At 33.6% G+C, this 12,587-nt stretch overlaps 1 protein-coding gene and 1 pseudogene across 1 annotated transcript in view; both read right to left on the bottom strand.

The window, feature by feature from the left end:
- Nucleotides 1-12,587, bottom strand: part of LOC106308133 (tryptophan synthase beta chain 1-like) — a 36,702-nt gene that overhangs the window by 19,404 nt on the left and 4,711 nt on the right. Inside the window, exons 2-4 of the mRNA XM_013745262.1 lie at nt 11,577-11,942; nt 8,813-9,246; nt 5,376-5,470 (exon numbers count right to left, since the gene is read on the bottom strand). Coding sequence (XP_013600716.1) covers nt 5,376-5,470; nt 8,813-9,246; nt 11,577-11,942 — 895 coding nt within the window. The remainder of the gene's footprint in view (nt 1-5,375; nt 5,471-8,812; nt 9,247-11,576; nt 11,943-12,587) is intronic.
- On the bottom strand, nt 4,206-4,740 carry LOC106308134 (annotated as a pseudogene).

Here is a 12,587-nt window from a genome sequence, read left to right as displayed (position 1 = left end):
TTCGCGAGTGACCTCGCTGTGTCGCTCCGGTCACGTCGCTCCGGGTGATGGAGACGCGAGCGACATCGGGGTGTCGCTCTGCCCAAGTCGCTCTGAAAGGGTGTCACAGCGACTTCACGGTGTCGCTCCGGTGAGGTCGCTCCCATGCACTGCTCGTCCAATGATCACCTTTATCACCTCTTTTGAGCTCCAAATGCACCCAAATGTCTCCAAGAACTCCATGTGGTACTCCAATACCTGATAAGGACTCATGTATGCAAAATGCAACCTAAACATGGCTAAATCCTATTCTATATGATCAAAATGCACATGGGTGAATGAATAAGACAATGGAAATATGCAAGATATCATGATGCCGATGCCCTTAGAGTTCTTAAAATATGTATTATGTATATGTATATATATGTATATATTTTATATGTATAAGTATTTGTGGGGTCCACAATTTTTGTGGAACCCCATAGGCAAAGGATCTAAAAATCTCATTTTAAAAACCTTTGCCTATGGGGATCCACAAAAATTGTGGACCCCACAAATATTTATACCTATATAATATATAAATACATATATATATACATAATACATATTTTAAGAGTCCCAACGGGAAGAACCCCTGTTGGATATGCTCTAAGAGCATGATTAACCCGGAGTTCTTAGGATGGAGTTCTTAGCGGAAGTTAAGAAACTATTTCTTAACTTTTAACTAAAAAAGGTAAGAACCGGTTCTTAAATAAGGACTTTAAGAACCGGTTCTTAGTTTTTTTAGTTAAAAGTTAAAGAAACATTTTCTTAACTTCCACTAAGAACCTCACTCTAAGAACACCGGGTTAATCATGGTCTAAGAACATCTTTAACCCATAAACCCCAAATGGGGTGATTAAGTTTTTTTTTTGTCTGAATAAAAAAAAATTAAAAACGAACCAATCGCGGACCGCCACGTGTCAGTGGGACCTGCGAAACAGTGCAAGCCTCGGTGCTTAATTTGGCAGTTTTGGCACCGCTTTTTCCTCTCTTATGGTGAGATCCACCCTTTAGCACTCCTTTAAGCACTCGCATTAATGGTGCTCTAAGACCATCTCCAACTCAACTCCAAAACACTATTTTAGTGTGATTTTGACACAAAAACATTCTCCAACCTAACACTAACAATCACACCATTTTAGTGCAACACTATAATTTCACACCAAATTTGGTGTGATACTATTCACGACACTAAAACACTATTCACCCTATTAAAATACTATTCACTTAATTTATTAATAAAATAGACAATTAAATAATTGACAAATAAAAATATAAATACATATAATATTATAAAATAACTTTTAGTGTGAAGTTTAGTGTTATGGTTGAAGAAGAACTTTTTTTTAGTGCTGAAATTACACTAAAATAATGTGATTTTGACACTAAAATAGTGTTATGGGTTGGAGATACTCTAATGGCACCCAAATTCTACCTTGTTTTCTGACAAAAAGTTTAATATTAAAAAAATATAGATCAATAAATAACAGATAAGTGGCCAAAGCTTCTCATGATTTCGGACGAAATCTCTTCACAAAAAAACGTTTTCTTGTCTCTCTCATCTGTTTCTTTACCTTCTTTTTTTTCATGTATTATTTTAATTACTGAGAGATCGATTGAGAATTGCACCAATGCTGATTGCCTAACTTGATAGAGATGCCAGGTTAGTATTAAAAAAAACTTGATAAAGATGCCACCATGACATTTTTTTTCTTCTAACTAGCCAATCCTTTTCCAGTTAGTACATATTAGCTGTTTTTTTGCTAATAAATATTAGCTGTTTTTTGCTAATACATATTAGCTGTTTTTTGCTAATACATGTTGTATATATGTACTTTGCTGATACATGTTAGATGTCTTAAGAAACTTTCTTCGGTACGTACCTTTTATATTTCTATCTACCTAACACGTTTTTTCGTTCTTTGTCCCCCTTTTACAAATGTATAATCACCTTTTTAATTATACCTAATTTATGATTTATTAATGAAAGAAAGAGAAGCTATATCTCAAGAATGATAATAATAAAGGTGATTTTGTGAAACACATAAATCGATTGATAAATAAGTTAGAACAACATAGAGTAAAATAATTTATTTTTGTTTTAGCATAGTTAGAAATTAGAATATAGTGAACTAAATACTAAACAGAGAACGGAACCTATAGATCACAGAATTCAATGGTATTTAGAATGGAACCAAGTTATATGCTCGGTTTCCAAGCCTGGCCAGTTGATGTATTAACCTTGGTCTATATTTTTTTTTGTATTAAAACATAATAATAAATAGAATTAAGGAATTTGACCCAAAAAATAGAAGGATAACAATCTGCTCTTTTTCTTTATCCCTGGTCTAATAAAATTATAGGTTTTAGCCCGGAATTTTTGTAAAAAAAATTATAGTGGATTTCCAACATAATTTTTGACAAGATGTATGGCTCTCGAGCGACACTTGTTCACTTGTGTCGCATATCCGTTCTGGTCGTGAGTAAAACTTCTGGATTACTCTTTTTATTTTCTCACGCAATTCACATGTTCTATGAAAGTAGTCCATAAGTTCAAGGTCTGAACAGATAACTTAATCATGATAACTGCAGTACATCACATTTTTAATAAGTGCATTTCGTCTTGTATAATATACATGTCTACAATATTATACTATACTATACATGTATATACAGATCATTTTCATATATATCCTGAATATTAGTTAAGATCATCCGATCAAGATTTTAAAGCTCCACATAATATTTGATATTGGATTGGATCTCGGAACTCATTTATTTTGAGTATGCAGCCATTTTTCTCGTAAAAACATGGTATTTAACATAGCTCCAATTGTTTTTTTATTTCTTAGTTCAACCAATGTTCCATTTCCACCGGTGTTTTTAAAACCGGACCGGAAGCTGAACCGGAAATATTTTGGATCATGGTTCAATATGGTTTGACCGGGTCAAACCTGGTTCATTAATATGGTTTAATATTTTTTTAGTATGTAAATATAAAAGTAATATTAGTAAACATGATGCATAGTTAAAATATAAATCAATTATGAACATAAAATATTATAAATATAAATTAGTTTCTTGTTTATATGGATTGTTTATAGATTTTCGATAGTTTTATTGGTTTTTATTGGTTTAATAACTTTGAAATATAATCTGGCTATGTGGTCAATTCATGGTCGAACCAATTACTAGACCAACCCGGCTATATAACCGTTCACGGTCGAATCCGGTCCAACCATCGGGTCGGTCTGGTTTTAAAAACACTGATTTCCACGTAATAGTACAACGAAAAGGAAAGTTCTATCCTTTCTACGTGTTCTCTATTCCCTCCGCAACGACGAATTTCAAAATCCATTTATTGCTGATTTGACAAAAACCTAATTACCTACATTACCAAGTAGTACACGTACGCCTAATTGTCGCTCATCATTTGTCCTTTTATTTTTCAGAATAGAGAGGAAGCTAAAAGCAAATCCATCTTTAGTTCATTTCTAACGTTCTACTAATACTATTAAAAAAGTGGTCTAAGCATGTCAACTAGGATTTAAATGTTGGTTTACATTAGGAAAATTAAATCAAATAAGCAAACAAAATTTAAAGATCAATAACTAACCAAAAGTTTAGATCTTTACAGAACTACATAGAATTTCATAGTGCCTTTTTAATCTATTTAAAATAATGCATATGTAATTGACTTCAGTGATCCTTTTTAATATTGTGTTTACTTTTGTTTTAATTTCAAATTATTGCATATGCCGTTATTTTCATACGTGATAGTTTAAAAAAAATAATAAACAGATATATATGTTTATTAAAATATATTAGTAAATCTAAATAAATATTTTTCAATTTAATATTTTCTTTAAAAAAATAGAAGCTAGTGTGTTCTAAATAGAAAGTCCATTTTTGCTTTGATTTGTTCCATATCGATCCTCTTACGTACAATTTGAAGATGTTTCTCAAATTATTTTTCTTGGGGAGGAATTTTTGAATTACAGTTATCATGATGCATAGTTCCTACGTTTAGGAGATACCCCCAAATTTACAATCTGCTACATATAAGAACAAATAACATGCTAAACTCAAAATCTTGTTTTTTTCCAGTGGTAAAGATGTTTTTTTTTGTTTTTGAAGAAAAGAGATATACTTTTATTAGTGGTAAAGGTATTAAATATTTTTCTCTATGCAATGACCATATCGACTCCTTGATCTGTGGCTGAAAGTCCGGTGCCTCGAGGCCCTCGACCTTGAAGCTGGACACAACCCGCTTGGCATGCACCTTCACAAATCTGTTGCGATGCTTTGGTCAATTTCACGCAGGCCGGGCCCATAGCAAATGCAACATAAGCAATGGATTAGAGCTCAAAAATGTTACGAGCTTTTTTAGCTTGGAAAAAAAATAAATTCTAAATATATTAGATTTTTTTAATATACAATAGACGAAGGCACATTTTTTCAACTTGTTTGGGCTGTTGCTGCTTTCATGCATATTGGCATACATTCTCTGCGACACAAAGGCAATACTTCCTATCCTAATAGTGCTTCTTTTCCAGCCACAATCTCTGTGACTCTGTCCCTGACAGAACCGTAATTATCATCAAACTCATGGTGGCCAAGCTTCTGCTCCGGCTCTTCATTTTTTGCTGCGTACGTGAAAATAATTGATCAGATAAATATTAAGGGAGAAATGGTTTCTAGGAGGACAAAGAAAGGATATTGAACAGAAGGGGATTGTTAAGATTCAAAGGTAATCATGGCCTTATATGTGTTCGGTTTTCCGTTAATATTAACTATTTCAAAAATAGGGAATTGTCTTCTACTCGTTTTTACTTGTAACATGGAGACAGTCACATATTGTCTTTTAAATCAATTTGAATATTTGTTTTTTAATATCTGCTTAACATAACACATAACAATATATCATCTTGTTTTATTACTCGATATGAATATTGATTTTTGTAGCATTATGGACTATATTATTAGTCGGATTTATTATTGTTTTATCCATAGTGTTGGTTGCAAATGCATCTATAGGAGTTATACAAGAGTCAAGAATAATGTGACATCTTGGTGACTCGAGAAAGAGAAGAGGGATTGCCTCTTTTGATAAGAGTGTCTATATCTTTGTCGCCACGGCCACTGCAATTCACGATCACTTTGGCACCATCATGCAGAATAGGAACAAGTTTGTCGAGGAATGCGAGCGCGTGAGATGCTTCCAATGCTGGGATTATACCCTCCAATCTGCTCAATAGCATGCACGCTACAATAGACGAGATAGAAGATTGTTAGAAGTGAATGAAAAATCTTGTTAGAATTATAGAGATAGAATTAGTAAGTAACGTTAATACCTTGAATGGCTTCTTTATCTGTTGCTGTGTAGAATTCGACTCTCCCGGTTTCTTTCAAAAAGCTAATCTCCGGTCCGACTCCGGGATACTCTAACCTACGACCAATCAAGCATATGTGAGGCTCAGAATACTTTACATAACAACCCCTCTTTGATTTACAAATATAATTTGGTTATCCAAGATTATAATAAAAACTAGGTGATAACCCGCGCCCTGTGCGGAGCGAGGAGATTATTAAAGTATTATAACTTTTAATATGTAGACATAATAAAAGTTAAATGCATAGTAAAAAAAAATATATGTCAGAAAGTATGGATTATAGCTAGGAATTTTAGTATGTCAATATAAATTTATATGCGATGGCCATTAAAATTTAATTGTATATTTGTTTGCATGCGGGTAAATTATAAATATAATATTAAATGAAACATAAGCAATAGTCTAATAAAATATAAAAGGAACAATGTATAAAAAACAAAAGAAAATTAAAATAGAGACAAAATAACTGCTGTCAATAATGCCTTCAGAAGTCTTTGTTTGCAATCCTATTATGAGCAATAGCAAAGAGATCATCTAGAGAATTTAAAAATATTATTTAACAAAATATGGGAATGCACGTATTACCTCAATCTTAAAGCATCAATTTCTGGAACACCAATGGGGTCGAAGACAATTTTGGAAATTCAATCAATGTTAGTAACCCTCTTAAGTCGGCCTTATTATGAAATATGAAAAATATTAGCAAAATATACATATAATATCAGCTCCTATTAATCTATTGTATATACAATAAATAGAATATAAATAGTGTATATTTCAGTAACAAAATAAGTTTATACACATAGAAAAAATATCATGAACATACCAACACAAAACTTGGACAAGAAAGACCACGAATGATCCAACATAAATTGGTTAGACAAATGTAGTTACAATCATTGATCGGTTCAATCTTAGAAACAACAGATGATTCAGATAACTTGATATGGTATCACAAGAGATTGTCAAGGAAAAATTAAACAGAATCTTAGAACATCTTTGTCTCCTTAAAGGATCAAACTATAAAACCAGTTCCTTTCTAACTGATGCATGGATTTTTTCTCCCTACAACGTAATAACAAATGAAAGCATCAGATAAGAAACACATAATTTGTTTAAGCTTTAAAGAATATATAGCATAAGAAAACCTTACTTTTGCATCTACCAAAACCATTTCAATGGTTTCTCCACCAGCAGCCGATACTGCTTCCAAAGTCTTATGACTTTCAGCCTAATCTTCCACAAAGACTTTTTTGGCTTCAAGCCAGAAATGAAATTCATGCTTAATAGTATTTTTGCTAGTTTTAAAACGTGTAGTTTGTGATTCCGTAGCTATATGGATGGTCTGATATACATAGTCACAACTGATAGGGTTTTGACCCACGAGATTTGAAAAAATAAATAATTTTCGCCATAAAGCAATGTTGCAAATCCCTAATTGTTAGTAGATTTCCAGACAAGTATATAAAGTAATATATGCATAGGGAAAAGATTAAGGAAGTCTACATTAAGAATGACATATTCCTTAAACTGAATCGGAAAAAATTAAATTTCCAAATTTAATGTCTGTCAACATTTATGTTAATTACGTAATCAAAAAGTCTTGTAATCAAAATTAAGGGATAGCCCAGAAATTTTTAATACAGTTTCACCAATTTTTGAATGTATTTTACAATCACTCAAGATTGCTTATAAATTTTTTATATATGACACTTTGATTTTACAATATAAATTTTTTTATATTTTCCAGTTTCAAATTAAATTTTACTCACATATATAATTGTCTCTAAATAAACCAAAATAAATGCCACAAACCAAATAATTATAGAAGAACATAATTATGAATCGTTTATACATTCCAGACCCTAAAAAATGTCATGTATCATTCATAAATCGTAAAGAATATTCAAATTATAACAATATGAATCGTATATATAGTCAAAACCCTATCATTTGTGACTATAAATATCAGATAATCCTATTAATTTCGCATAACATTATAGTCCTAGATTTCTAGACAATTATAGAAAGTCTTACATGCAAGGAGGGAAATAAAGGAAGTCCATAATAAAATGATATTTGACTTTAAACTTAATCAGAGATGAATGATATAAATTACCAAATTTAATGTCTGTTACCATTTAATATAATTTCAAAATCAAAAGGTCTTGTTGCAAAATTTAAGGATTGAAAAAATTTAATATGAAATTCCTTTTCGAATGTATTTTACAATCTCGCAAGATATTCAATAGATTTTTTATAGACAACATTTTGATTTTACAACATAAAAACGTTCATATTGATGCTATTAAAATAAATTCCCAAAATAAATTTCATGTATCCCATAATAATCCAAAAATATTAATCAAAATAAATGTCACATAAGGAAGTTTTATAGAAGAACGTAATTCTGAATCGTTTATATTTTCCAGTCCCAAAAAAGGTCATGTTTTATTTATGAATCGTAAAGAACATGAATCTTATAAAACATGAATCGTATATATATAGTCAAAATCCCAACAATTTTTATTAAAAAAAAATTATGTATGATAGCTTCTATGAAATAATACATCATACATATCGAAGAATCCACTAATATTATACTAAAAATTTGTAAAATAATGAAGCATACACATCGCTCAATCCACTAATATTATGCTAAAAATATAGATAACTATATTTGGCCATTCATTTTGTGGCTATATATGTTTTGTTCGGTAATTATTAAAATCCATTGAAGTGAGTAACTATACCTTGAAATGTTGCATGTTATATATGCAAGGCTTCTTCTCACTGATCAAAGAGAGATAATGTTGTAGGCATAACCATCGGTTACGTCTCGCTTTGACCAATAGAAGAACGAAATTTAGCTTACTTATGTTTCCACGCAATGGTTATCTCGGGTATTTTCTATGCTAATAGTAATGCAATCACAACTCATATAGTATAGTAATATAATTTCTTCATATTATTAAATTTAATGAGAAATGACATTATATGTAATTAGTATAGGCAATAGAGGGCTATTTAATAAAGAGTGTGAAAATGATTCTCATGATGACACATAAAAAATGACATTTTTGTTAATCACACATGGTGATAAGGTTAATTGTTTAAAATGCTCCTCAAATAATAAAAAAAAGGAATATTGCTTATCCAACCGTAGATTAAATTCTTTCATACCTATCACAATAGATGACTTGTGTTAAATGTGAACACCTTTTTTATGATAAACAGACGTGCAAAGTTACTTTTTAACTTTCATTTTCACTAGTTGTGCTAATTAACTCCATAATAATAGTTTGAATAACTCTTTAGAAAACACACGCACGCGCGCGCACACACATTCTCACACGCGTGCGCGCGCACACACACATATATATATAATTTAACACTACTCTACTCCAATGGAGTGTGGTCTAAGTATCTGTCCTTGATCATCTTGCAACAAGTAGCTCATAGAACCATGGTACACACCAACATCTCCAACGGCCAAAGTAGCTGAATGTTTCCCTGAATCAAGCCCCAGTCCCGCGGCCTCGACCCCTACTAGCCGCACATCCTCATCCCCAACAAACTCATGGAACAATCCCAATGCGTTTGAACCACTCCCCACACAGGCTACCAACACATCAGGCTTACCACCCCATAGTCGTTTGGCTTGCTTTCTCGTCTCTTTCCCAATCACAGATTGAAACTCACGTACCATTACCGGACTCGGGTGTGGTCCTACGACCGTCCCCGATAAGTAGTATGTGGTTTCTAGGTTTTCAACCCAATTTCGAATCGCCTCTGAACTGGCATCTTGAAATGTTCCTTCTAAGGATGATACCTATTAAAATCAGTATATAAACGAATTTTATGTTCGTAGATGAATATTTTATTGTATCAGGAAATATTATTTGTAATAAAATCTTCTTTTCTGAAAAACTATTTGTAATAAAACTCTTCTTAAAAATAAACAGGTAATGTTAGTTTATCTAAGACCATGATTATCCGGGGATTTTAGATGGGGTTCTTAGTTTAATTAAGAATTAAAGAAAAAGAAAAATGGTAATTACCATAAGCAACGTATCTTAAATAGGCAACACAAGAGCCGCCTCTTATATGACACGCGTCGCTTTATTACTCTTCTCCCCTATTTTTTCTGTTTCGTTTCTTTTGCCTTTTCTCGAGAAAATTCCAAAGAGAAAATCTCGTGATTACAAATCTGATCATGGAGATGGAGTCATCAAAGGTTCATGAAGATACAGACCAGAAAACTGATCCGTGAGTACTAATCCAGCGATGACCTTCGACGAGGTTCCATGGAACGCAGCAAGAGCTTCTTCAAGGCCTTGCATGTTTCCTTTTCTTTAATCTCTCTCTCTCTTTGCTGCATATTCTTTTGCTTCTGTTTGATTAGATTCTTTTTAAAAAGTTAAAAATCTATGAACATGATTTGTCCGAGTCAGATCCATGATCTCCTTGTATGCTCTCAAGGCTTTGTGATCCAATAATCTCTAATAGCTTTGTAATTTGTTCCAACAATTGGCTGTTAGTTAGCTTGTGATGCGGACTTTCATCCTTTACGTTTTTGATGTAACAGGAGCTGAAGAACTTGAGACCTCAGCTCTACTCTGCTGCTGATTACTGTGAGAAGTCTTATCTCCACAGCGAACAAAAGCAAATGTATGTTAAACCATGTGTCTCCCTTTAACTACTTAGTAGCTTTGAATGATGGTTGTTTAAGAATATATATGCTCTGTTTTTTGTTAGGGTGTTGGACAATTTAAAGGAGTATACTGTAAAGGCTCTTGTTAACGTTGTTGATCACTTGGGTACTGTTGCTTCCAAGCTTACTAATCTCTTTGATCAGCAGAGTTCTGACGTTTCAACTATGGAGCTGAGGGCTTCTTGTGTTAGTCAGGGAAACAAGACTGGCATTCATTGATCTAACCCTTTTGTAGACGTTCTTTGTTATTAAGGTTTGTGTGTGTCTTGTTTTTGTCAGAAACTCCTTACTTGCCGAACTTTGTTAGTCCTCTCAGACAATCTGAATCAAGACAGAATCATTACAATGTGCTAGAAGGTGAGTTTTTGTGTTTCCATCATTTTCATGTGGCAGTGTGTTTTATTTATATAGTTTGCCACCTTTGATTAGTGGCGCCTTTGTGAGATTGACCTTGAGGACTACTTTTTTGTTCTACTAACCAGGTTGTTCCAGAGCATCCAGAGACACAATTACTTGAAGGGACCAATGGACAAGGTCACCTCTGTTGCCATTCCTCTTGCCTTGGCTGCATCTTCTCTCTACATGATTGTAAGTTTGTATATGTTCCATTTTCTTGTTTTTTTTTTTTCAGAATTGTGTATTCATGCTTTTCCATGTTTTCTTAGAATTTGTTATGTTCTTCACTGAATAGTTTTGATTGAAGTTTATATCTGTTGTTATTCCTCTTGCCTTGATTGCTGTTACTGAGTTCTTTAATAACCTGTTAGGCTGCTACTGAGCTTTTTAGGACCTTACTTCCTTTCACTCAACAACACTATTGTTCTGAGTTAGGTCTCAAATTGCAGGCCAATTGCTCCCTGTGTTTTGCATATCTATAAACATCTATATGCTTGTATCCAATTTTCATGAACCATATACATGTTTGGGCAATTTTTTTTTTTTAAGAACTTCTAGATAAGAGACTCCCATTGGAGCACAAAATCAAAGTATTTCTTAGCTAAGGTTCTTAATTACATTTAATTAATAAAATAATCACTAAGATACCTAAGTGAGGTTGTGGGTTAATCATGCTCTAACTTACGGTGATTCTTTGCATAGTTTTTTACTGTTAATTACCAACAATTTGTTTTGCTAGATTTTTACTTAACTTTTTTAAATTTCCGGTACCTATGTTTCAAGATTTTTTTTTATCTCAGTAATTGGTCTCTTGACGTTTTGTATATGTTAAATACATAATGAAGTTAATAATAGAAATTAGGAGTGGATCCTGATTCTCTTCAACGATCCATGGGCAAATATTTGAACCCAAAATGAGAAAATATATATTTTTAAAAAACTATAAGCCTTTGGTTTCCGGATAATAATTAAGAAAAGTTTGTGTTGCAAAACTGCATCAAGTTAAGTTCGGCTTGGTTATGAGTCTAATTATATATAATTACTAGTTTTACCTGAGCCCCAAGCAGTTTCATGGAAAGGACATTAGAGGATTGTTTCTCTATATCAGTGGTTCCCATGAAAACAGTACACTCCAAGGAGAGCTTTGCACAAGCAGCCGCGGTGGCGACCCCATGTTGGCCGGCTCCTGTGGCCACTACCACACGGCTGCAACCAAACCGCCGGGCAATCATTGCTTGAGCGAGAGCATTGTTCATTTTGTGGGACCCACTATGGCCTAGATCTTCCCTTTTCAGGTAGATCTCGGGTCCATCTCCGGTGGTTCGAGATTTGTTTCTGTAGTGTTCGGTTAAACGTTCGGCGAGGTAGAGAGGCATCTCTCTTCCTACGTAGTCTCTTAATGCTGTTGTAAGCTCCGCCTGATTATACAGTTAAAAGGGCACATAAGAAAAACATAGTGTTGTAACGGACGTGAGAAGGAACAGATGCGGAAACAGATGAATAAAAACGATGTAATTACGGCACGGATATTTAACGTGTTTCACCCCTAGGGCTACATCCACGGGCAAAGCGAGATCTTATTATTGGAGACGATTTTGAGCTTACAAAGTGCAAGTTTAGGGTTACTTCGAAGACAAGATATATATAGTAACATCTCGCATCTAAAACCCTAGACTAAACAGACTCATGGGCTTAACCCCACGTTCAGATGTAACATCCATAATAACTTGATGCAACGCTCTTGATGCAACCGAGTCGGTATGATGTACGTGATGTAACATCCATCGCCTAGATGTAACATCCAGATTCAAGGCATATCAACAATTCTCCACCTTGACTTGAATCCTCTCAATAATAGATGTACCAGATGCACCTTCAAGTGCCAGATGTACCAGATACGTTTCTCTGCGCCAGATGTACAAGATGCGCCATCAGCGCCAGATGTACAAGATGCACTTTCAAGTGCCAGATGCGCCATTAACGCCAAATGTACCAGATGCGTTCTTCAACGCTAAATGTACCATCGCTCTCTTTGCCTCAGATGTCCCTTCGGACCAGATGTG

This window comes from Brassica oleracea, chromosome C8 (genome assembly GCF_000695525.1).
Source record: "Brassica oleracea var. oleracea cultivar TO1000 chromosome C8, BOL, whole genome shotgun sequence".
In the NCBI taxonomy this organism is placed as follows: Eukaryota; Viridiplantae; Streptophyta; class Magnoliopsida; order Brassicales; family Brassicaceae; genus Brassica; species Brassica oleracea.
The sequence above is the reverse complement of the archived record's forward strand: the minus strand, read 5'-3'. Positions and strand labels throughout refer to the sequence as shown.